A 27,576-nucleotide genomic window follows, 5' to 3' on the forward strand; every position below is an offset into this window, starting at 1 on the left:
ACGAGAAGGCAGCTGACGGTGAACATCTGCCTGTGGGAGAGGGGGGGGACCTGCCACATGGTTTCACAATGAAGTGTCCGCCCTTGTGGGTACAGAAAGCACAACAAAACCCAGACCAATCAATGGTTTAAGACGACACACTTGTCGACATTGTACCACCGCTGCCAGGACTAACAAAGATGAAGTAAATGTCAAGTGATAACTACAAGTAACAGTGGTGAAAGATGATCTGTAACAGAAGCATATGTGGACATGGGGAAATCCATAACCAAAAGAACCGCGGCAACAAGCATCAGATTCAGAGGGATTCTTTTTTGGACAAGCTGGGTATTTTGAGTTCAGCTCTCAGAAGGATGAGAAAAGCTCGTGAAGAGCAGTGCGATCATCAGAAGCCTACACACATCCTTTTACATCCCCCACCCCGGAAAATTTCTTCTAAAAGAAAAAGCAAACAGAGATTAAATGCTTGCTGGCGTGTATATAAGGTGAAAAGTTGAAAACAAAAACACAAGTCAAACATGTCGCCTGCCCTTGAAGTCTTCACAGCATCGGAGGATCACAGAATAAAGGGAGCCGGATGGTACTCACTTCTCACAGATGTGCTAACCACAACTGAAAATACCCCCCCACACACTTTAATCATTAAAATACCCCCCTCTCTCCCCTCGATGTGTGCAAACTGCACTCGCTCCTTAAAACCCAATATCTGTTAAAATCTAAGGTCACCATAAGCGAAACCAGCCTTTAATCAAAGCTATGGCACAAAAATCAGACAGTGTGACACAAATTGTTTTTTTTTGACTAATATGTAACTGCTGCCTTAAATTTGAACTACATTTAGGACATGAGAGGTGATTCAAATTTGAACAATTCAAAACAATCGTTTACAGAAAGTGAGACGAGGCAACACGAAAACCAAAACTAGTTATAATAAACTGAATGTTGGTGTGTTCCAGATATGACCTGTGACACATTTCAGGTCAAATCTGACTAAAAAAAAATATCCAAACTAGTAAGAGTAAAGTGAAAGTCCCTTCCACACATCTGACCACAGGATTTGAACTTTCAAGTGCTGAACACAGAGAAGAAAGTTTGCCTGAGAGAAATCGGAATTAAATAACCCATAGTTTATTGTTAAAGATGAACACACACACACACACACACACACCCCACATATCTGACCTCTCCGTCATGATCCTTCAAGTCGGTCATGTCAGTAGCTTTCTTATTTGTGACACAATATGGCAGTTATTCATCTACACACACGCGTACCCCCGGACACAAACACGCAGCTTTAACATCATTTAATTTATAATCCACAAATTTATATTCTTTTGTCTCATAATTCTACATCACTAGTTACTTAATTATGTACACAGAATTGAGTCAGTTCTCTATTTCTTCGAGTTATTTTTCAATTCGAGGAAAGGGAGAAAAAAAATCAGCTCAAAAAAATATTTTTTTTAAATTTCCTGTCATTTCTACAGAAAAACATTTTCAGTTTCCTGGACTGTAAACTCCAAACTGCTTGAACCAACAACAACACACAACTGGCTCAATTTAACATTCCCTCCTCCTTTCTCGAGTATGTTCATCTCCATCCTTTCTCCTTAGCCGACTGTCAAGGAGAAGCGTGACCAGGAGAGAGGATTTGGCACAAGGCATGAGTGTCATCTAAACCAGTAGTAATAGAAGAAGCGGTCCTTACAGCAGATTATGTCCTGTAGTGCACAACACAGTCCTGAGAGAAAGTTTAAATGGTTAACGGTGACACAGTTTCAACTCTTTGAATCCCATGATTTTGCACCTTTTAGAGAATCACTTGAGTGCGAGTGGTCAGTGTGACAAAGAAGGGACAAGGGCGGAGAAACTTTTATTCCACCCTGTCACTCTGCTGTCCCTTCTTTAAACACCAGAGCTGATCTGTTTGGTCACTCGTCTCCCTCCAGGTCCAGGCTGGAAAGTCTTGGCTTTTTTCCCCTTCCTTTCTCCTTTCCTTCCTTTTAAGGATGTGGTAGGTTCATTCGGTCCTCTATTAGGGTGTTATCAGGGCCCTGTGCCTCCATGCACTGCTTTATGGTTGCTATAACTCCAGATAGACGCCTATCCAGGGCTGCTAGGTGTGGTTCAGCTAGGACTGGGTGAATGGGATCAAATGCCAGAGCCTGCCGCATGGCTGAACTCAGAGCTCCACTTCGCAGCAGGTTTAATCTATTCCACGTGGACACACGAACCCTACCGACAAAGGGAGAGAGACTACAGACTACAGTAGAAAAAAAATCTGGTAAACAGGAAATTATATTTGGCAATTCTCTGACTTACATGCAGCACTGGTAGAGTGGTGCCAGAATGCTTCGCTCGTCCAGAGCTGGGTTCCCGAAGCTGCATGAGGACCAAAAAGAAAAGTCACAAAAGATTTTAAAAAACTAACATAAAGCACTTGAAGCCCCAGGCCTGTCTGCTCTATGACAGAAACACACACACTGAATTTGCTAGAATAGCAGTTTCCCTGTTTCTGAAGAGCTCCTGAGGAGTTATTAGATTCTGGGACAATCTAAAACCCGTAAAGCTTTCCAAACTAGAGTCTGGATCTGAGTCCAGCCATGTCCAAAACTAGCATGACCTTCAACAAACAGGAGCTGTATATTTGATATCTTTACATACAGTTAAATTATGGCTAAATGCATTTATTCTTTTAAGCCTGAGAGTGTCAGGCTTTTAAGCCCTTTTCTAATTAAATTTGAATGTAATACATACAGTAACACAGTAATGTGAAAATAAATGTGCACAGTTTTTTCAGTTCTAAGGTTTTATGTATCAGGACATAATAAACAAAATCATCTGGTGTTTAAAAAGTTCTAAAATTATTTAAATAACAAACTCAGATGAACAACAACACTTGACATATTACACTGTGTCATCATTTATGCAACAAAAACTAGGGCGGAATGCAGAAACAGTGTGTGTCTTATTGAATTAAGAGAAATTATGAGGGCAAGTAGTCTGCTAGTCAAATGCACTTGATTAGCTGATCATCAGCGACTGTGAACACCTACAAAAAAAACAGAAGTCTTTTTAGTTTTCAGGTCTGGAGCATTTAGGTGCGTGATGCCAAGGAGGAAAGACATCAGGTATGATGTTAGGAGAAATTGTTGCTTCCTGACGATCTGGCAAAGGTTTAAGGCCCCCTGCAAACAATTTGAAGCCCATCATTCTGCACTGAGAAAGATTCACAAGTGGAAAATGTAATTTTTCATTTCAAGTTTATTTATATATCTCCAGTTTGCCACAGCATTTGCCGTGAGGGATTTTATACTGTGATGTAAAGATGCTACAGGCTCAGGGAGAAGCCATCATCTGCTGCAACTGGCCGATCATCGGAAAGAAAAAAAGATCACAGGGAATCAGGACAAAATACTCAACAATATATGTGTGTCAGAAACAGGGGTGGACGTCGCAGCAAACTGCGAAAAACACAAGTGTTACAACTCATAATCTACATGCCTCAATTAGTATGTTACATGTAAATGTAACTTAATGAGATATTTGCCCATAATGCACAAAACCACGTTTGTTGAAAATCAAGCATAGCATATGAGAACAACCACCTCATAACAACTGACAGCACAGTGGTGGAGGGGCAATGACAGGAAATGGGGAACTAGCAGTAACTGGTATACAAAGGAGTTCATGCTTGACTCAAAGTATTGCAGAGTCAAAGGTGATGCCATCCGTCCAACAGCTAACGCTTGGCCTAAACTGGGTCATGCAACACAACGAGCAGAACAGCAGCAACTCTACAACACAATGGTTGAAAATTCAAAGAATCAGGGTGTTGCAGTAACCGAAAAATCCAGACCTCAAACTGATTGAAATGCTGTGGGGTGGGCGTTTTTTGTTTGTTTGGGGGGGTGGGGGGTGGGGGGGGGGTTAGGGGGGGCTAGGCCAGTTGTGCATAAAAGAATGCATTTAAACCTCAATAAAGTCAGTCAATGTGGTAAGCCAGTGGGCTCAAATTCCTGCACGATGAGGTGAGAGACTGATAAAGTCATACAGAAAACCACTTCAAGTTATTACCGTTAGAAGTGGTTCTACCAGCTAATGATCGATGGCATGCAGAGTTTTTTAAACACGGTTTCTGGGCTTTAGCTTAGCTTTTGTTAAATAAATAAATAAATAAATGGCACGCCGTAATATGCCATGTGCTGTTGAAAGAAGGTGTAGTTTGTTTTGACCATGTTGGTAAGAACTAAAATGAATTCCACACTTAGCCTTACCAATGCTAGTCAGCTATATGATAGAGAGCAAGAATCCATTGCTTCCAGCTTAATCTGAAAGAGTTCAAATAAAAATCCAAGAACTGGGCCATTATTGGCCTGCAAAGAGTACCGGCTGCAGGGTATTTTCACTGCATAGAAAATATAGATTATACTCTTCATTAAAAAAAGGAAAGACAAGAAATTACTCAGCACTTCTATTGGTATACATTATTCCCAGTAAAAGGTTTGTTTCTTACCACACTTAACCTCATCCTGCCAATACTGAAAAATGCTGCTTAGAAATTTTCCACTGCTGGGTTTTGATCAGCAAAAACAAAAATAACTTCAAAGACGGGTTAACATCTCAAAGTCCTCACTTCATGGAAGTGGGTGTTCTTCATGAGTCAGTTATAAAGTAGCTTCAATAGTGATAAGTGAATTCTTGTAATAAAAAAAAAAGAAAAAAGAAATAAAATAAAATATAAGACGAGCACTGGAAAATGTCAAAAAAAAAAAAAAAAAAAAACACCCTGAAAATGAAAATGTAACTAATAGTCTGAAAAATATTCAGACTATTGTTATGAACAGAGTGCAGAATTTTCCAGTAAGTCGGTGACACTGATTTATTTCAAAAGTTATTGTTCTGACAGAATCAGCTGCAATTTTACATAAGATTTCTGGTGAAACTTGCAGTTTTTCTTTACTGGATGGACAGTATTCCCACTTAAGTTTGGAAATGGTTAAGTAATTCTAGCCAGTGTGAAAAAGTAAACATTCATCTGAGAAGGGAAAGTCCCATCTTGGATTCCCGTTCTCATGAAGAGCCCCCCCCCCCACTAACTAACAAAAACAAAAAACAAAAAAAACCACAAAACCCACAGCTCACCTCTTGGCGTTGTCAAGAAGGATAAGCATGCTGGCACCTCCATCATCCTGGAAACTTTCGTAGTGATGACGATCAGCATTTCCAATAAGGTAATCAAATATCGCAGTGTCAATGACATCTAGCAGCCTTGGCCCTGCGTCATATGGGGGCATCTTCTTCACTGCCTCACAGTAGCTCTCGTCATACTCCCACCTGAAAAATAAACACACATTCAAATCATCTGAAGTAAAATTTTCGCAAACCACCATATTGTCAAACAGGCAGAGTGCATAACCACGCCCCTCACACAGGAAAAGAAAAGAAAAACCACTTCAGCTCATTTCAGGTTTTTATAAAGCAGGTAAAATAGCCAGAATTATTAAAAAGTGAAAAGATCCTAAAAATAAGACCAGGTTCCTTTTCTTACTGCTGTTAATTTACTCACTAATGCGGCATCACAACGCCAGACGTTCTCCAGTAAAGTGAAACATTTAACAACACTTACATGTAAGAAAATGCACGTGTCAAAATGTAGAGTTAATTTGCTGAAATGCAATCAAACCTCTGGCATTGATGGCAACACAATCCCTTAATTTCAGTGGCAATCACACAATATTTTGAGACCAGTGAGAGTGACCTATCATAATGAAAGCCAACTCCCTGTTTTGGTTTCCTTTGGTCAATGACTCTCAAAATGTGGGGATGCCCCCATGAGTGCAGCAAAAACAACTCATGGGGGCACGGATGACCATGGCGGGGAAAAAAGGGAGTGAAACCAAGCTTTATAATTTCCTTCAATATATGACAGTCATGTGTTGTTACTGGCATGTGGAACTTTATTTCACTAAAAGTTCCACATGCCAAAAGTTCCACATCCAAGTTGGATCCTCTTTTATTGTTAATAATTGACAAAAAAGGGCAGTGCAATTTATTTTGTTTCATGGGAAGATACAGTAGTTGAAGTGGAGAAATTTCTAGTAAGTCTGTAGCACTGATTTAATTTTCAGGTTAATGTTTCCATCAGAATTTGTTGCAAATTTCATACAACTGCCAGTTAAACTGAAAAGCTAAAAACGGTTCCCCACTTCAATCTGGAAAACCCCACTGGTGTGGAATAAAGCTGCTGGAGGTGGGACATGAGTGACCACTGGGTGGAAAAACTGACAACTGCCAACAAACTGACAAACTAAGTCAAATGAATATGATTTTTCTTTTGAAAGTGCAAATAAACTGTTTTCAGATGTAATCATTCTGAACTTTACTTCACTAAAACTCAAGTAGCATTTTTTATTTTGGGGGGATAATGATAAAATGTGGTTGGGATCCAATGGATGGCATGCCAGAAGAAGTTTGAGGACCATTCTTCCCATTTGACACTGCATTGTCAATATTACAGTAGTAGAATAAACTGAAATAAACTGAAACAGGAGGAATAATGGGTCTAACTTGAATTGAGCAACAAAACACAGACACAGTGCAGTGTAAAATTCTCGAGCAAACCCTCATTTCTTTTTATTTGAGCTTGAAAAGGCTACAAACTACATGATGAACGACTGTTGTGTCCACACTGCACCTAAGACAACTTAGAATATCACACTGGTTCTTTGCTATTTTTAGGCACTTTGTTGCTAGCAGCCTGTCATCATGTCTTTCTTTGACAATAAATGTGAAAGAAAACACAGTTTGACAGCATGAAACAGTATTTATGCACCACCAAGGTGACTCCCAAAAAGCTAATACCCCAAAACTTGGCATCTCTCTGCAAAGCGCTGTTAAAAATTTCAGAAAACTGGACATGTGGAGGACTAAAGAAGAAGTGGCAGGCCTAAATAAAATCTCTACAGCAGAACAGTATCTGAAAGTCATGTTGCTAAGAAATGAGTAGGGGGGGAAAAAACTCCAGGGAAAACCTGATGCAGGACCTCAATGGTAAATGGACTGGCTCTTATAGTACTTTTCTACTCTACCTGAGCACTTAAAGTGCTCAGAGATGCAGCTGAAATTTCAGTTGATACGTCTACTGTTCATTGAAGCCCCAAGCAGCCATTCTCATGGAAGGGAAGACAAAGAGAAGAGGATGAGGTATACAAAATTACACAAGATCTGGACCAAAAACAAGTAGCAACAAGTCTTATGGAGTGATGAATCACATTTCTGACATTTTTAATCAATGTCTCATATGTAAAACTTGATGGATTTACGTCAGACATATACAATCATATTTTAATCCACCACGCAATACTGTCTGGAATGTGTCTGTCTGGCAATAGCTATGCAAAAATAATCATCTTGAAAGAGAACAGAACAAATAGCACTAAACGTCCAAAGAATAGCTTTGAATGTCCTTCAAGAAGCCTGGCAAACTATAAAGAAATATGAGGTAGCTCAAGATTTTTGCACATGAGTATAAGGCTGCTAAGTGTGAAGAACAGATCACATAGCTAATCTTCGGATCAAGCTGTATGATGATCTAACTGTAGGATGGCACTGTTTAGTAGGGCTGGGCCATATCATACCGTTCATGGTAATACCGGTGTAATTTTGAGCAACAATAGGAAAATGAAATATCGCGATAGAATATGGGTAAAACGCGCATGCGCAGTGCCTATGTTTACATACGCACATGGCGGCGACGCAGAATGAGAAGAGCGAAAGTGGATCGTTAAATGAAACGGATGAACCAGAACTGGTTTGTAAAAATGTTGCAACTTCAGTGGTGTGGAACTGGTTTAGCTTTCGTCCGTCAGATACACAACAAAGCACTACTTTTGGTAGCGCATGCTAGCGGGCCGTCGTTATTACGTCGTTATTACCGTGTTGTTTGGAAAATTCGTACTAAAACAAATCTCTCAAATGTTTTAGTACGACTTTGCTAAGCTACGAACCCGCACCGCTTGATGGATTGCCGGAGCATTACGGCTATCGTAGGCAGGAGCCTCGCGGAGTGATACGTACTGTGCTTCAACATAACCTCTTTTTAAGTTTTGTGGATATTATACATGGTTATGCTGAGGATATGTTGGCCAATTTCCACTGGAAATGCCTTTTGGTTAAACTGTCAGCAAGGAATTTGCACTGTTACATTTTTATATAACTTTAATGCACATAAAAAAACAGCTGCTTGTTTAAGTGAAAATACATTGATGGGGTTTTTTGCACTAATAAAGTTGTGGAGTTGTAAAGTATTTTGTCTAGTGTCAATTATATCGTCAGTTATATCGTTATCGCAAATTTTCAAATAAATATTTTTGGTCATATCGCCCTGCTCTACTGTTTAGCATTATAATTAGCTTGCTGATGTAATCTACTCTGACTGTAGAAATCCCGTGTGCTGTATTTAGAGTTAATAAACATTTATGAGCAATAATAATACTTACTTATCAACTAGTCTAATTTTCCCCTACTTTCCCCTACAGTTCTCCACACAGAGGTTCAAAAATACCAAGTGCTTTCATTGCCAGCTGAAGCTTGTTCACTCATTTTTTCACACCAGACTAAGTACACCAAAGCTCTGGAGCTGAGCTTGCTTTTGGTATCATTTTGCTGGCTGAACCGTCAATGCAAGGTCCAAAAAGAGATAAGCAAAATGTGAAGGAGGCCATCATTAGGTTAAAAACGTAAAATAAATCTCTGTCTATTCTAGAGCAAAATTTTGTGGTAAAATCATTGTAAAATTTTACAAACAATGATCATAAACAACTGATTAATGAAAGCACTGGGCAGCTCACCAACACCAAAAAGCCTTAGAAAACACAGAAAACAACGAAAATGCGCGTATGCAGAATTTTTTTCCTTTTGTTAAGAAAACCCCCCAGTCAAGAACACTCTTGGGGAGGTAGGCGTATCATTGTCAAAGTCTTCAATCAAGAGATGCCTTCATGAATGGAAACACAGAGGGTTTATGAGAAAGTGTAAACCACTGATTATACTCAAAAGGAATGGCACCCTACACTTTGCCAGAAAACATCTGAAAGAGCCAGAACAGCTCTGAAAAAACAAACAAAAAAATAAATAAAAAATGTCAAAAATAATCTTTGGATAGATGAACTCCACATGGTGGAGGCAATGTAATGGTATGGGCATGCGTGACCCCTAGTGGAAACGGGTTACTAGTGTTTAGTGATGATGTGACTGCTGAGAGCAACAGCAGGATGAATTCTGAAGTGTGCAAAGCTATACTCTCTGCCCAGAGTCAGCTAATTGTTCCAAAACTAGTTAAAAGACACGTCCCAGGACAAACAGATAATGACGCAAACATACTGGAAAAGCAAGAGTTTCTCAAATCAAAGAAATTTGATATTCCTCAGTGGCCAAATCTGTCACCTGATTTCCTGCAACACGTGCTTTTTAGTAACTGAAGACATAATTGAAAGCACATAGACTCACAAACAAGCAGCAACTGAACATTTTACTATTTAATATGTTGGCAGCAACAACAACATCGAAATACAAGAATTAATTGAAGTCAGAGGATTTCCCCTAACTGTAAAAACCATTGCTTTTTGGGACTCACGCTTGACACCCACCTTGCGAGTTTCCCCTCTCTGTATGTGCGTCCCCAAGGGTGTCTGTGTTTCTGCAGTGGCCAGACATCTGGCAGCCAAAGGGTTAATGACCCCTCCATGATTTCACCCTCTGCACATGCTGGCTCACTCTCCCGACAGTAGTAACACTTCCCATAGAAACATGTATTATTGCCTGGGGACACAGGGAAAAAAATTGAACCAATAAAAACAAATCAGCTTGGCAACAGTGACACAAGAAATGCAAACAAAGAGGTAAAAAGTAGCACAACAGTGGAGGGTGGGTTGGGGACAAAATGCTTAGGTTAATTGGGTTAGTTCTTAGTGTGAGCACGCACACACACACACACACACACACACAAACACACACAGATTAATCAAACAACCTTATACTGCGCTTTCAGATGTAAAGACCTCAATGACATTTGACAAAGCAGTTTTGCTTAGGGCAAAAACCATCAAAACATCCCTGAAACTGCAGTGCTAGTCAGCACCTTCAGGCACTAAAATAAACCATGAACAAGTGAAACAGGGTTTCGCTGCTAAAATCTCACACAGATCATGACCCCAAAGTTTCAAGTACAATAATGAGAACCAACACTTTTTTGTTTTTAATGGAAAAAGATGTGCTGAAGTGCAGTCTCACCTTGAATTCTTTGGTTATAACAAAATTATTGCTTTAACGGTTCAGAATTTTCTTTAATGCATAGTGCCCCATTCTTCACAGGCTTAAAATTAACTGGACAGACAAACATAATTTTTATATAAGGATTGTTTTTATTATTTGGAAAAAAAATTCCATTGCAGTCAGTGACCATCTTAAGTCTAAAACCCATGGACATCAACAAATGCCGTTTCTCATTCCTTGAGATGCTCAGTAAAGTTTCTACTGCAGCTTCCTTCAGATGCTGCTTGTTGTTGGTCTCTCTGGATTTATCTTCATCAACTGGAAAGCATGCACTATTGGGGTGGGATCAAGTGACTAATTTGACCATTGCACATGATCCTGTTTCTTTGTCATAAACTGTTGGGTTGCTTTGTTTAGTTTTGTAGCATTTATCTGAATCTGAGCAGAGAGTATAAAGCTGTATACTTCAAATGTCGTCTTACTGCTTCTATCACCATCCTCGTGAATAAAGATTTGTTGTCTGGATCCATACATGCAAACATGCGTGCTCTTTCTATAACATTGCTATGTTTGACGAATGGTGTAGTATACTTTCAATTATTTGAAGATTTAACTGAAGGCAGAGAGACCCACAAACAAGCAGACAGATCTTTTCAGATGTTTTCTGGCCAAGTTTAATCTGTCCTTCTTTTTATTGAGTATCAAAAGAGATTTTTCTTAACCAAGGAAATCATGTCCTTATCCTTATCAATTGTCTTCTGTGGTTTTCAAGCCTTTTGCTAGTTGTTAGCTGGCTAGTACATTCATTCTTTTTAAGAACATAGGAGTGGCCAAATCAACAATCAGTTAACATTTTTTTCTATCTTCATGATAGCAAAAATTTCGCTGGGCTGCAGACAATCCCAGAAAGAAAGATACCAAATGCCAATTCAACAACAACAACTAGAATCAACTCCAGACCTTTTATCAGTCGCATCTGTAGTAAATCTCACATGGCCATGAAACTGTTTTTCAGTCAATTGCCCACTTACTTTTAAGCCTCTGAAAATGGGGACTTGAGCAGTTAATGCAGTACTTTGTTAACTGCTTGAATTAAAGTTAAAAAAAAAAGAAAGAAAAATCACATCTTGTTATCTCTTTCTGAGCCTGGTTCTGCCGGAGGTGTCTTCCTGTTAAAAAGGAGGGGTTTTTTCCCCCCCCCACTGTCAAACATCTGTTTCTTTGTATTATTGTAGGGCAGGGGTCTAAGGTTATGTTCACACTGCAGGTCTTAATGCTCAATTCCTTTTTTTTTTTTATCAAATCTGATTTTTTTTGTCTGCTTGTTCACACTACAAATAAAATGCGACAGCAAACGCGCTCTAGTGTGAACGCTCAAAGCGGCCCGCATGTGCAAAAGAAGACGTCACATACAACGCACTCTGTTTAGACCCAGAGCAAACAATATTGTTTGACTGATGGCCCTTAATATAAAGACTTCGGACTTTACGTTTCCCAGTTTTTGCTTTAAATTATTCTGTTATTTACATAATAATGTAAATAACCTAATAATTATCCTTATTGCTGTTTTAGAGGAGCGGTGCTTCAAAGGATAGTTGCAGATTTCTGTCAGAATCTGCAGATTATACAGTACAAATAAAATGTTCACGTTGTCTTCCCAACAGTTTCACTGACATCTACACTGGGTGGCCAGGAAGCGTTCGCGATGTCTTCTCGGGCGCTTCTCCGGCGCTGATAATTGGCGTCTGTCTTGTGTCAGTGACGTAAAAGACGGATTTAATGCGACATGACCGTTCAAACAGCAGTCGCTTTCTAAAACATCAGATATGTTTCGGATTCAGCACCACATACGAAAGTGACCCAGATCGGATTTGAAAATATCGGATTTGTGCCGTTCACACTGTCATACCATGATCGGATATGGGTCGCATAGGGTCAAAATTCAAATGGCTAAATTACCTCCTCAACATGTCTTGCAGTTCTCCAGAGGCCTGGTAATGAACTAATCATTTGATTCAGGTGTGTTGACCCAGGGTGAGATCTAAAACCTACAGGACACTGGCCCTCGAGGCCTGGAGTTGGAGACCCTTGTAAGGTCTTTACTTTACAAAATACAGGCAACCATTGTTATTATTGGCACTATATAAATAAAAATGAAAATTGAATATCATATCATGAATGTAAACATAGGAAGCCTGAAAGCCAGAAAAGGCTTACCACCTCAACCCACTGGATGGCTCTGCATGATGAAAAAAAAAATAACAGAAGAGGAGAGCATATTTGATCTTCTCACTGTGACTTGCACAAGGAAACATCATGTTGCCACCAAGGAGGTGTACTGATGTCTTTCTTTGTGATGACAGTATACTGAATGAATGTGGAAAGAAAATTAGAGGCATGTTCTGTAAGATCTCTTAAGCTGTTCTCACCCATTTTATAAATAGACAATTCAATATATGTATATGATTTCAAAAAGCTGTGCCTTTTTCAGTACATAAAAAAAATATACAAAATGTGTTGTTTTTCTTTCCTTTTTTTCCAGTTACTTTGTAAAACTTTTACTAGTCCGACACAGAAACCGACGTATTAGCCAGAGGTCCCTTTACTACGGTTCGGAGCTGCGGACTTGTTTTATATATGGGCGGAAGAGTTTTCTATTGAGATCGCTGCAAAAAGTGCAGCCTTACCTCATGTCCACCCTACTGTTACTCATTTTATATTAAGATTTAAAAATCTAGTTGGTATTGGTATGGCGAGTAACCTTCAGTAATAATAATAAATCACACAGCAATAGTACATTCATGTAGTTGTAAAAAGCATGATACTATATTAAGTAATCCGAAGTATTCAGAATATGTTACTCTCATTGAGTAATGTAACGGAATATGTTACAAAATACATTTTGGGGCATGTATTGTGTAATCTGTAGTGGAATACATTTTAAAAGTAACATTCCCAACACTGGACATAAACCGGTCTGTGGCGCAAAAAAGGTTGGGGACCGCTGATCTAGGGAATTCCAATCATTTTCTTTTCTTTTTTTTGATGTTGTTGTAATTTTGCATATCCTATTAACAGATCGGACACTGTATCAGAGACATGTTAAAAATTGAGGGACTGAGAAAATGCTAGACACAGGCTACCAGCAGTCTACAAACCACTGTTAGGTAGTTCTTACGAAAAGCGAAAAAAATAAAAGTGAACTACATAGAACACGCATTTCCACAGCACGCACAGACAGATTCATAAATAGATAACCACTTGAACTTTATTCTGTAGTTTCAAATGTAATGACCTTTCAGATATTCACACCAATGTAATGTATTAGGGGCATACCTTTCCGAATCATTTCAAAACCCTAATTTACAATCAAATGAAATACAAGGAATCCATTTTCACTTTTAAAACCAGAAAAACACACTGATTAATTTCTGCTGGGTATCTAACAGGCAAATCATAAAAGAAATTTCTGCAGAAATTCAAAGAGATACCAATAAGACTTTAAAATATTCATTTCAGTCTACCAAAGCGGTAAAGCGGTTGGTCTTAGAGTCTGGTATTAATAAGTTCTGAATATTTAAACTATTATTTAAACTACCATTGAAAGTAGATTAAGAGGGCTTAGAAACCACCTATAAGCTAGTCTACTTATCCTCCTGGCCCAAAGCTGACCTTGTGGTACAGCACAAAAAATCTACAGTTTACACAGGCTTACCAAAACTGGACAGTAGATTGCCAGAAGATTTCCATGTTGCCTGATCTGATTTGTGCTGCAATTTTGGATGGTGGAGGTGTTAAAAAAGATGAAATTAAAAAAAAACAAACAAACAAAAAAAAAAAAACCATGGACACAAACTTACAGGCTACCCAAGTATGCTACCATAAGATAACAAGGCATGTCACAAAGCTCAAATAATCTTAAACTGGTTGCTTCAACATGATATTGAGTTCACTGTACTCATATGGCCTCCACAGGCACCAGAGCTCAATCCAATAGGAGATTTGCACAGTAAAAGTCAGCAGAAACTGTGTGATACTGAGGAATGTTTTCAGCATCTCGTTGAATCTATCTCACAAAGATTTAAGGCAGTCCTAAAGGCAAAAAGGGAGTCCAACCTAGTGCTAACCAGTGTTGGTCAAGTTACTTGAAAAAAGTAATCAGTAACTAATTACTGATTACTTCCCCAAAAAAGTAATCCTGTTACTTTACGGATTACTTATTTTCAAAAGTAATTAATTACTTAGTTACTTAGTTACTTTTTAAAAACACAATTTACAACCTGAATAGGTGATAAAGCGATAGATCTTTCAGCCCAATTCTACTTTTTCTGCATAATTCATCATACAAGATGTAATCAAATGGAAATGTCTCTTTTTAAAACTTGTTTTATTAGTTTTAATCTTTTAACTTTATGCATCAAGCAAAAATTAAATTATATGCAACATTCTCTGACTGGAAGAAATTTGTTTAACATTTAAACCTATTTTCTGCACATTCCAGCACATAAAATAAAATATGTTTTTGTGTTTACGCTCACTCTTTCAAATAGATGCAAGTAAAACACAGCAGAAAATAAATAAAATCAAAGACTAGCGGTCCTGTTGCTCTATTTTCACCTATAAAGCAGGAGTGGGTTAGGCGGAGGTTTACCCTGGTGCAGGTGTGCCGCAGCGGTCAGTGGAAAGAATCATGAGTTTCTCTGTGAATTTCACATTACGTGGTAGCGCACTCGCTGCTTGCTTGGAAGTTTATGGGTTTAAAAAGAAGTTTTCTTCCCACGCAGTGAACAGTGGACACTAATGTTTTTGTCACTTTTTATGGAATCAAACTCAAAGTAAGGTCAGTACTTCCACGCTTTAAGCGCTGCATGCTCATACTCTCCCGCACTCGATATATTATCCATTGTTGATCTGCAGACAGCTGTTGTCACGAACATCGCACTCGCTTACGTCACTGTCATGAGACATTCTCGTAAAAAATCACGGATTTAGTAACGCAGTAACGCAGCGTTCCTACGTGAAAGTAACGGTAATCTAATTACCGTTTTTGCAATAGTAATCCCTTACATTACTCGTTACTTGAAAAAAGTAATCAGATTACAGTAACGCGTTACCCATCTCTGGAGCTAACTAATCGCTGGTGAGTGTATATGTGACTCTAGATTCTGATTGAAAGCAATTTACACAATTTATATGTTCTAATGTCATTTTTACATGGCAAGTTACAAAACTCAAGGAAAAAAACCCTTATTCTTCTTGCTTTAAAATAAATTAAGATAAATTAATAAAGCTGTATTCTTCATGCTGAATGTGTGAATCAGTGTCAAAGAGAATTACACTTATCTGCAAGGTCACATTAAGCTTTTATTTTTTTACTATTGTAAAACTAAATGGAACAAATTAAAACTTCCAAAAGCAAAAACGTATAAATGCATATAATTTAAAAAAAAAAAATTCTAAAATTATTTATAAATGCCCACCTGTCTACCAGTAACGTCATGACTGTTTCATCAACTTCCCCATATATGATACAAAGTTCACACTAGTCACACTAGGATTTCATTCCACAAGCACAACATAAAAACTGAGTTAATATAACTGTTCAAAGGTCCAATTTTATCTCCATTTATGTCAAGGTCTGAGCTAACAGCTGCTGTATGATGTGAATCATTTACTGCTGTTATTTTTACCTGTACCATCTATGCAAAATCTGCTGCTACATAGGTGTGAACATTTTAGTTAAAGCACATTTGTGTTTAATTCACTGTGAACTGATGGTGTGTGATTAAATAACACTGTCTCCACTTCTGTGTGCTCAAAGGCGGCTTTGTGAAGAAAAAGTCTAACACTTGGTGATGTTTGTGTACTCAGCTCGTTTAAGACAGACTTTTGACAATGAATTCTTAGGACAAATTATCTCAATTACGAGATCAAACTTGTACTCTTAATGTGGTTTCAACTCTAATAGATGTTCAGATATCGACTTCTTCTAGCATCTATGTTTGCTGATGCAGCTGTAAAGGTTTCGCTCACTCACATCAAAGACTAATATTTTCTCACCACGGCTCTTGGTAATCGAGAGATCATTTTGCAAATTTTTAGCGGGTTTTTCCTACAGAATGAAATTCCATTGAAAGATGTCAGAAAATGTGTAATGTTTGTACAAATCTGGACAATAAAACCAAAACTTCATACATGACTACATGAAGGTGGGGGCAGGCCTCTTTAGCATCAAACAACTCTTTGAAGTTCTCCTTTATTAAAGACCACCAGTGAGAAGTAAATGACACATCTGTGTAGCTGCCGTTGCCCCGAGTATGCAGCTTTTATGCTGTACCTTTCAGAGACGACTCACGATGAGTTCATTGAAAGAAAGAATTGGCTTTACATTACAAAGCCAACTATATGAATGGCCTGAAAAGCTGGTAATGAAATATGGGGAAAAAAAAAAAACCTAAACAAAAACAAAACACTTTTACACCGTGTTAATGACAAAACCAAACAAGACACCAAATTATGATTTTTCAGGCAAGAAAATAAATAAATGAATGAATGAATAAATAACTACAAACAGAAACAAAGGGTCATTTATCACACAAACTACAGACTTTTGGGATTTAGTTATTAATTTAGAATTGATTACCCATAAAAAAGAAGAAGAAGTTGTATACTGCCAACATAAATGACTTCCAAGCTGTTTAAACACTATAAGTGGCTTAAAAAATACAAAGAAATGTTGGGACATGGGTAATAAAACAGCTGGTTATGACTGGATATATAGAAAAAGAGAATCCCAGAAAGATTTATTCTTTCAAAAGTAAAGATATTCTGTTAGTGCCTTGTTGACACTGGGCTGCACACCCTTTTGCCTTCAAAACTACTTTAATTCTATGTGGAATAGATTCAACAATCCTAAAGGTGCTCTGCTGGAGAACTGATGCAGTTCAGTCATGTTAAAGAAATAAGCTTGTATAGTATAGTATAGTATAGTATAGTATAGTATATCTCTATGCTGTAGACATACCTCCCGAGGAATGTAACACATCTGCAGCCCACAACAACTCTGATTGGCGTGGAATGTTATGGCGTAGGGTTAAGAGGGGTCGCTAGCAACGTTCTAAGTTGTCATGTAGATTTCAAACTGCAGCCTAATTCAGGCATAAGGCACCCAAACGCTGCCAAGAAAATATCTCTACACCATTACACCATCACTGTTCATATAAGTCAGGATGCATCCATGCTTTTGTGTTGTTTATGCCACTTTCTGGCCCTACCATCCAAATGTGCCCCTCTTCAGAATACCTTGGTTATGGTATCCTGGTTAGTAACTGTTACCTTCCTATCAGTTCAAAGCAGTCTCCTCATTTGCCTCCGACCTCAACAAGGCAAATCCAGTGAGAATTGTTGATCACTGGATATTTTCTCTAGAGGTTGCTCTGCAAAATTCCCAGTAGATGAGCAGTTTTTTAAACTCTAAAGGTGTCTTTTCCTAGCCATTCATGCTTATTTTGAACTTACATTTTACATTTACATTTCACTTACAAGCTTACATGCTTAATTTGAACTTCAGCAGGTGACAATATCTACATGCCCAAATGCAAAGAACTGCAGCCATTTATTTATTTATTTACTTTTAAATTGCTAAATGAGGGAGTAAACCAAAAACCAAACTTGTACCTCAGTGGTAAACCATTATAAACACTTCACCAAGTAGGGGAAATCAGTGCATGGCCTGATGGTCCATCTGTAAACACATTTTGTTACTGCAGCCACAAAACCAAGTTTAAAGTTATGCCAAACGTGGAGAAAACATACCATTTTTCCAGAAAGTATTTACAGTAGTTGACTTGTTCCTCATTTTGTCAGTAAGTATTTACAGCCTTTGCCATGACAGTTAAAACTGAGCACAGGTGCATCCTGTTTCCACTGATCACCTTGTAGATTTTTCCATAACTTAACTGATCCAAGTCCACCTGTGGTACTAAGTCCACCTGTGCTAAATTCAGTTGAGCGAAGATTATTTGAAAGTCACACACCTGTCTAGATAAGGTCTCAAAGGTGACAGCGCATGTCAGGGCAAGGAATTGTCTGTAGACCTCTGGGACTGAATAATATCAAGGCACAGATCTGGGGAAGGGTACAGAAAAAAACTTGCAGCACCGAAGGTCCCAGTGAGCACAGTGGCCTCCATCATCCATAAAAGGAAGAAGTCAGAAAACCACCACAACTCTCACTCGAGCTGGCCACCCAATCAATTTGAGTAATCAAGGTAGAAGGTTTAGTGAGGGAGGTGACCAAGAACCAGATGCTCATTCTGTCAGAGCTCCAACATGGCTCTGTGGAAAAAGGAGAATCTTCCAAAAGGACTATAATTTCTGAAACATTCGACCAATCCGGCCTATACGGATGGACTGGCCAGACAGAAACCATTCCTTAGTAAAAGGCACATAACAGTCCACCTGAAATTTGCCAAAAGGCATCTGATGATCTCATAGACCATGTGAAACAAAGTTCTGTAGTCTAATGAAAAAGCTCACTGGTCAAGCATCATGTCTGGAAGAAACCAGGCACCGCTCCTTACCTGGCCAATACAATCTCTACAGTGAAGCATGGTGGTGGCAGCAGCGAATAGCAAGGGGTGTTTTTTGGCAGCAGGAACTTCAAAGACTGGTCAGGGTCGAGGGAAAGATTAATGCAGCAATGTATAGAGACATCTTTGATCAAAAACCTACTCCAGAGCTCTCTGGACCTTGGAGTGGGGAAAAGCTTTATCTTCCAACAGGACAAAGACCCAAAGCACACAGTCAATATAACAAAGGACTGCTATGACACCACTCTGTGAACGTCCTTAAGTACACAGCCAGAGGTCAGACTTAATATTGAGCAAAAGCTCTGAATACTTTATGTAGATGATTGATTTTTGTTTTTTATTTAATTTAATTTTTTTATTAATTTGTAGAATTTCATTATTGAAATACCATTAACTTGCTTGGAAAACAAAAATGTAACTTCAGAATGGAAATAGCAGCAGATAATTTATTAGTAAGTGAAAGATAATCACATTTGAGATCTCAGAACAAAGCAGTGAGCCACAGAAAACACCGTACATCTGCTTTCACAGGTAGGTAAACTGACTTTTGTGGCTTAAATTCCTTGAGTTCCCAGTTTACTAAACGTTTTTAAGGCGTGTCTGACTTTGCATCCAATTTATCAATCATCTCTGCTGGTTCTCATCTTCCAATTAGAAAACGACAGTAATAAATTTGATCTGATTTTATGTGACTATGTGGCAACACCAGCAGACCGGACTCGGCAGGGCTGTGTCCTTGTTTAGTGCTCTGAGTGCAAAAGGCACACACACGCGCACACACACACACACACACACACGCGCACACACACACACACACACACAAAAAAAAATACAAGAAAGGTGAGTGAGAATGAGAGCAAAAGTGATTTACAAAGAGTAAAAACTGAAATCATAATGAAAAAGAAAGTGGACAAATGAGTCAAATAAAGGAAAATTATTCATTCAATAACACTGCATTTAGCAGTGGACGATCTGACCAAAAGATTATATTAAAATCTTTTGCTGTACAACTGCAACTGACAGATTTAGCTGACCAAATGATTAGTCGTGCATAAAGCTGTATGTATGTGAATGTATCTTAAAGCTAAATGTCAAGTTAGCACATTTCTGCATTGTGTTGTGATTTTATCTGAAAAAATTCTGGCCAGAAGTGATGATTCGTAGCTTCATTACAACATTCGCAGCAAAGTCACTATATCAAACTGCTGGTTTAAAATTAAAAAACCCCACACATACACAAAAAAAACCCAAACCAAAACATTCGTGACTTACCACTCAGCTATGTCAAAAAAGGATAATGGTTACACACAGTCATCATTTTTCCTATCCTCCCTGCTGTGGCTAATGTGGGTAACACTATTAGCAAGGGTGGGCTGTATCTATTTCAGTCTCTCACTAGTTTACAAGAACATGGCAAATTTTTATAAATACAGACGTGATACAGTGAGCTTTCATTTTTGCTTTTTCGCAACAACATTTATCTGATAAGTGTGCTCTGTTTGTGTAGAACATGATAAGACCACATTTCCACATGCTGAAATCGGCTGACAGGGTTTGATAAAAAGCTATTACTTTTTCCTTCCAAAGACACGTCTAACCCTTCACCCATGTTCACTCATTGCGTTTCAGATCGCCCACTTATATACCTATATGCTGTTGTAAGTGCATGTGTTCCCATTGAAAAGCATTGGTATATACAATATCATCCAAAAAGTTTTGATCCAACATCACTTCTTTACATTTTCTTAGGAAAATTGAAAATATGCCCCGTTTTATACTGAAATATGTGCAGGCAAATGGAGATGCGGTACACGAGGCAAAAACAGAATTTGTACAGTTCTAATGAGATTCAAAGTCAACACTCGGTATGACCAAGTACACAGCAAAGCCTGAAGCAAACGCCCCATTAGACAAGAGAAGACTACTTAAAGACTTTAAGTAGAAGTACTGTTTTACCTCTCTCCTGACCACCTCCAATTTGAATTAAAAAAAAAAATTTAATTACAGTAATGTACTGAACTTGTGTAATTTGGCATACCTCAGGCCTTTCCCCCCCATTTCCCCCTCATAAGAATGGCTTCCTGACCGCCACCCTTCCAATGAGACCATTTCTAATGAGGTTTCAGTTCATCTACTTTATTTAGGTTTCGCTTCGACTGTCGCTTCTTTTTTCCCCCTCCACTTGTCCAGTTTCCTTAGTTTTTTTAAGAACACACTGCATACCATGCCAAGATATACCAAGCTAATAGCTCTTCAGAAATTCAAGGGGAAAAAAACAGAGTTTAGATCACTTTAAAAACATTACAAGAAAGCATAGTACTGTATAGTGCATGACAAGTACCTGGATTTTGTACTTATAACAGCCAATAAAGATAAACTGATAGGCTGTTCACTGACCCTGAATGATCACCACTGTGTGTACATAGCAGAAAGACCATGAACATATTTAAAGTAGGAGTGGAAGTCATCGTCAGTACTAACAGAGTCAGCGGATGACACTTTCGTAGACTGATCTGGAAGTTTGTATCGTTATGATTACCTTGACAAAAAGCCAAAGGGGGGTTTCCATAAGTCGTTGGAATGGAACACAAATTAAGCTCAACAGAAAATTAAAATGGTATTGTACTGACACATTCTGTTCAGCAACAGTATTTTCACTGACACCACTTTTATGATGTTTAAACAGTAAATGCAAGTTGCCAAAAAAGTAAAAGCCTAGCATTAGGAGCTGAGAAACAAATATAAACTTAATAAATAATAAACATTAACATTCCACTAAGTGTCTTCAACTCGTATACACAAATTCAGAAACTTATTATAAGAGATCATTTAAAGAAATTACTATGAGTCTATTTTGAATGATCAGTGGAAAATTCATATAAATTCATTTAAGTTTGCTACATGGAGAGAAGATTTAGGATTGGTAAGATTGGAAAATAGCCTGTGTTGTAAAAAAAGGAGTGCTGTCAGCGTTAATCTCGTTAAAGTGACGTAAACGCCATAACCGCATTAACGCGACAAATCTCCGTTAGCGAGTTATCGCAGATCGCCCCGTGCTTAGGGCTAGACGGCGCTAACGCGTTAATGAGCTAACCATGCTAACGCTCTGACGCCATGCACTTTAACGAGATTAATGCTGACACCACTAAAAAAAAAAAAAAAAAAAAAAAAAATACATTCCTGCAATACAAGTGAATAACCTAAATATATGTAACACAAAATAAATTGTACAGATTTGCCAAAAATATTCCAGATATTCTTCTTAAATGTAATTGTGTCCAGGTGCACAATATTAGGAGGATGTGCAGATTGTAATGAGGAAGAATCATTTCTCAACATCTGCTGGCTCTTTGGTTTATACTCAGAAAAATATAAATATAGTAAGAGTGAATAGTCACTGGTGGCCTGCTAAATGCAAAAAGAATGACAGCAATGCTACAGAAGAAAACAAATGGACCAAAAAGTATTCAAAGGGCAAAACAAAATACCATCAAACCTGCCACTAGAAAAAAATGTATTTGTGTTCTTAAGGGTAAGCTAGAAATCTCTGAGCATGCATCGGTGCCATTTATGGATTTTATCAGAAAATACCGACTTATCTGAAGAGGATACTGAAAACTGTCTGTGAACACAAGACTGATGTATGAGTAAGGGCAGAAGAAGGAAGAGTTTTTTTGTTTTTTTTTTTAAATCGGTTGTTTATGCAAGTCTTGTTCTCCGGTTTGTGGTTGTAGAAAAGGAAAATTCAATAAAGACATCCATCCATTCACTTCCGCTTATCCTTTTCAGGGTCACGGGGGGCGCTGGAGCCTAACCCAGCTGTCATAGGGCGAGAGGCGGGGTACACCCTAGATAGGTTGCCTGTCTGTTGCAGGGCTAACATACAGGGACAGACAACCATTCGCACTCACATTCACACCTATGGGCAATTTGGATTATCCAATTAACCTATCCCCACAAACTGCATGTCTTTGGACTGTGGGAGGAAGCCGGAGTACCCGGGGAGAACCCACGCAAACACGGGGAGAACATGCAAACTCCACGCAGAAAGACCCCGGCCTGATGGTGGAATTGAACTCAGGACCTTCTTGCTGTGCGGCAACAGTGCTGCCCTCAATAAAGACATTGTTAGGAAAAAAGCCGAAAGTCAACATTCATGAGTGGGGTATTTACTTACTGCATTTTATGAATAGAGCGAAATCAGAGCCGTCCATATTATTATTACTGTGCTGCTGGAGCCTTCTGTAGCATTTTTAACGCAGTAATTTGAAGTAAAAAATAATAAAATCCTTTGTATATTGTGCCAAATTAGAACACTTCATGCCACTTTATATTGTAAGATAAAGACCTTGAAATAAAACAGAGAAAACCCCAACATTCAGATGACCCTCTATGAGCAAGCACTGGGTGACAGTGGGAAGGAAAAAAAATCCCTTTTAACAGGAAGAAACCTCCAGCAGAACCAGGCTCAGGGTTGGTAATAACTAATACTCAGTGCATAATGGGAAGCCCCCCTGCAGCCTAGGCCTATTGCAGTGTAACTAGGAGAGTATTCAGGGTCACCTGATCCAGCCCTAACTGTATGCTTTAGCAAAAGGAAAAGTCTTAAGGCTAATCTTAAAAGTAGATAGGATGCCGGTTTCCCAAATCTAAAATGGGATCTGCTTCTACAGAAGAAGAACCCCAAAACTCAAGGCTCTGCCTCCCATTCTACTTTTAAATACCCTAGGAACGACATGTAAACCAGCAGTCAGAGAGTGAAGTGCTCTATTGGTGTGGGGTGGTCTTTATGGTCTTTAGTTTAAGATGGGGCCTGATCATCTCCTTTTACATCAAGACCTTATATGTCCAACGTGTCACTTCTTGTACACTGTATACGTGTCAAACGGAGAGAGGTGGTGGCAGGTTGATGACATCAAAACACAATGGAGGAATAGAGCACATAGTGTTCCAGTTTTTCTGGTTCTGGTCTTGTTTAAAGAAGACGAAGACACACACACACACGCACGCACACACACGTTACAGGTTTTATTGGTAGGGAAAATTCCGAAGTAGAACAGTTAGTGCATCACTCTTTATTTAATGTCACTGCTTTTATAATTTATCAGAAAAGTAGACCATCTGTGATATGAAACTTTCAGCTGTCCACCCTTTAACCACATTTCCTGTCTGCTATGTCAATGATTCCATTTTCTGAAAGGAGACACAGTAGCTCACAGACACTCACCCTGCATGAGAAAAGTGCTGAGAAGCTGGTCTGTGGCCACAGGTTTGATCTCAGTTCGCAGATTGACATATCGACCAACCACCAAAGGTGCTCTCCTGAACCCAAGGATTCTGCATAGAGGACGAAGATTACAAAACAGGACCAAAGATTATGACACGCTTGACAGACCACAGAATGTTTTAAAAAAAAAATGACAAAGAACTCAAATAACCATGATTACAAACCTGTCCAGGTGAAAAGCAGCTACCTCCGCATTGTGTCTGTCATAGCCTGCGTATGGCTCTCCTTCGACCACATAGTCTCTGTTGTACCTGAGCCAGGGTGGAAATAAAAATAAAATAAACAATAAAACAAAAGTAAGAAGAATAAATCAATCTTTGACAGAAATTTTTTTTATCAAGCCTGACCTCTTGGGTTTGAAGACCACTTTCTGTCCTCCGTCTAGCACCAGCAAGGCTTTGAGCTGTGTGCCCTTATAGCCCACATCTGCCCGCTCTATCCTGGCAGAGCTCAGGGAAGTAAGCACAGCAGCCAGCTCTGGAGTCTCCTCAGGGTACACCTCTCTGGGGCCCACCCATTGGCTTGCTATCTCCCATGGAGACTGGAGGGTGTTGGTAAGGCGAGCGCCCCGAGACAGAGAAAGACCAGCTTCCATCTTTGAGGGATTAGTAACATTAACACAGCGCATGAGACAACATAAGATAAGATTTTAAGTAATGTAATTTAATTTATTATTCCTTAAACTTAAACAAGACAAACATGTTTTAAATGCTTTATAACACTGTTGGCTATGACTCTGCATCCAGTTAGTGATCCCAATGAAAGAACAATTTTTAATGTACAGTTAAGGTCAGAAGTTTCTATCCACTCATCATGGGCATGAGTGACACAGTCATTTATGTCTTTTAATGATTTCTTTGAGCTGTTCTTTTTCCAGAATTATTTATTTTGGAATTTCTCTAATCCACATAGGATTAAAAGTATACATACACACATATATACACTCAAATATATACATACACCTTGGCTAATATTTTGCTAAATGTCCCTTAGAAACTTGCACGTCAACCAGAGGCTTTTAGTAACCATCAACAAGTTTTGATCTAACTCTTCTTGGTAGAGTTTTCATTTTATCAGGTTGGACCTGTCCACAAATGTTCAACAGGGATGAGATAGGGATTTTGTGAAGGCCATTCCAGAAGTGTGTTCCGGAAGTTTCCACTTCACGGCAGGCATCCTGGGTTGTTTTTGAACATCCTAACCGATTTCCTTTCGTGCAAAGGTGACAGTTCAGGTCTTCTTTCAGATGATGGCAAAGTGGTAAGACACCTGAATAACCTCTAGTTCACATCCACCCGCTGTTGATGATCATGGAATCTCCAGAAGACCTTCCCTACCTCACAAATCCTCAATTCGTCTGAGTTCCTCAGACTTTTCCAGTGTTCTGAGTATTAGTCAATTCAATGAGTGGTGTCAAAGAAATCCTTTTTATGCTGGCAAAGAGAAACTACCAGTCTATAGGTCTTGGCCTTGTCAAGTTCAAAGACACCATAGAACCAGCTAATTAATTATTTAAGTGAATGTATGTACACATTTCAGCCTGTATGTATGCTTTCGACCTTGTGTGGATTACAAAAAAATCCCAAATAAATTTAAACTTGTGCATCCAGTTCCTTTTTAAAGTCATTAAAGACGTATGCTAAACAATCACTCCATCCTGTAAAAACAACAGCTCCAAGAAAATAGCAATATTAAGAAATCTAAATTACCATAGCATTCATGTCTATGGCGAGTGGAAACTTCTGATCGCAACTTTAACATGAAACAGCCCACGTGCATCCTGACCTTGCGAAACGCTCTGAGGTCCCGCCGGCTGGCTGCAGTTCCTTCACCTCCATCCAGCAGGAAGATCTTGGCCAGGCCCAGCAGGAGGAGCACGGCACACAGCACCACCATGCGCTGTTTGAGCTTCATTTCCACACTGACCGGCCCTGACCACCTCCTTGCCTGTAGTTGTGCGTTTCCCCCACAGCGAACACCCCTCACCCTTGATGCATGGCCCCTGCAGCTCACCGTCACCTTCCCGCCTGCCTGCACTGTAAGACCAACTCGTCTGAAGGACGGGAGCTTTTCTGCCTTTTCCCTGGAGCTGCAGTCTAAGCAAACAGGCAGTCACCAGCAGGGAGACAGCAGGAGAACTAGGAGAGGGAGAGAGAGAGATGAAAGATGTACTGTCAATAATATGTGGAGAGAAAACTGATTGATTCGCTGCCTCTCTGGCTCGGTTCCCCTCAGGGCAGAGGATGACCCAGTACTGCAGCACAGCTGAAACCTGTCCAGAATGTGCAACTACATCACGATGGCAGAGTCTGGTCTGTGGAAATGTGTGCGTACGTTCAAAAGTAAGCTTTGTGCCAGCAACAAGCTTACTTACTGTAGCTGCTGTTGCCAGCTGGGCTTTGTTAAAGGTGAGGGCACCACATTTACAACAAGGTGGTTCACATCCCTTCCTCTCCTGCACGAGGATGAGGAGATAGGGTGGTGACGGGGTGTTGTTGTTGAACCTGCCTTTTCTCACTGAAGAAATGATGGACATGTCGTCCTGCTGTGGTGCAGAGGGGGTCCACTCCTGCTGCTGCTGCTGCTGGTGGTTGACACATTACAGTGGCTCTGCCTTTAACGCAGAGAGGAGTTTTCTGAACCACCGTGATGTTCATCTCTTTATCTTCAGCTACACACAAACGAGGCGTTACGGATCACAGCAGCTAAATTATCCAGCTGCCACGTTCACCTGCCCGTCACTTACCTGCCTCTGTTGCTCTCGTTGTGGCTGCCGAGCTGAGGTTAATGTTACCAGGCAGTGACATAATGACAACAAACCGGCCACGAACGAGCTACATTACAAACACCAGTTAAAAAGCTCTATCGACACAGGTTTGGCCACGCAAGCATCGGCGTCTCCCATACAATTGCTCTTTCATGCAGCCACTGAGGAAACGGCTGGCGAGCACTGCCCGCATAAAAAACACCTAAAATACCCGAAAGCCACTTTTCTACCGGAGACTGCCCCCGTTATTTATTTCTGCCAGGTCACCACGGGCTCGTTCACATCCATGACAACACAGCCAGTCGTTTAGAAAACCGCTGTACACCTTGCTGTGCGTGTTAGCTAAAGCAGCCCGCTAGCAGCACACAGTACGTCGTCTGTTGTGTTTACTGGGTACAGACCGAGCAGACTTACCTTATGCTCATACGCGGTTCACTGTAGATTACGTAGCACACAGCTGTCCCTTCAGTCTTTCAAAACGAAAGTTGATGTTAGTAAATTGGCTAGGTACTAGAAGTCGCGATGATTTCTCTTTTTTTTTTTTAACCCCCCTCGGAAGCTCCCTTTCCTCCGCCCTTTTCTTCGATTCCTTCTGTGCCCTGCCGTGTCCACTTCCGAAATACTTCCTCCTCCTGCATGACAGCCAGGTAGCCACCA

General features: G+C 39.5%; 1 protein-coding gene across 1 annotated transcript; it reads right to left on the bottom strand.

Annotated features, from left to right (window-relative positions):
* Positions 1–728: 728 nt before the first annotated feature.
* On the bottom strand, positions 729–27,565 carry fam20b (FAM20B glycosaminoglycan xylosylkinase). The gene is made up of 9 exons (XM_031753814.2): positions 27,334–27,565; positions 25,938–26,290; positions 24,500–24,747; positions 24,317–24,403; positions 24,093–24,202; positions 9,651–9,822; positions 5,146–5,337; positions 2,323–2,382; positions 729–2,235 (listed from the first exon to the last, which is right to left on the bottom strand). The coding sequence occupies exons 2-9, from the start codon at positions 26,064–26,066 to the stop codon at positions 2,004–2,006; spliced, it is 1,230 nt and encodes a 409-aa protein (XP_031609674.1). The 5' UTR covers positions 26,067–26,290; positions 27,334–27,565; the 3' UTR covers positions 729–2,003.
* Between the last annotated feature and the right edge of the window lie 11 nt (positions 27,566–27,576).

This window comes from Oreochromis aureus, linkage group 23 (genome assembly GCF_013358895.1).
Source record: "Oreochromis aureus strain Israel breed Guangdong linkage group 23, ZZ_aureus, whole genome shotgun sequence".
Taxonomy (NCBI): domain Eukaryota; kingdom Metazoa; phylum Chordata; class Actinopteri; order Cichliformes; family Cichlidae; genus Oreochromis; species Oreochromis aureus.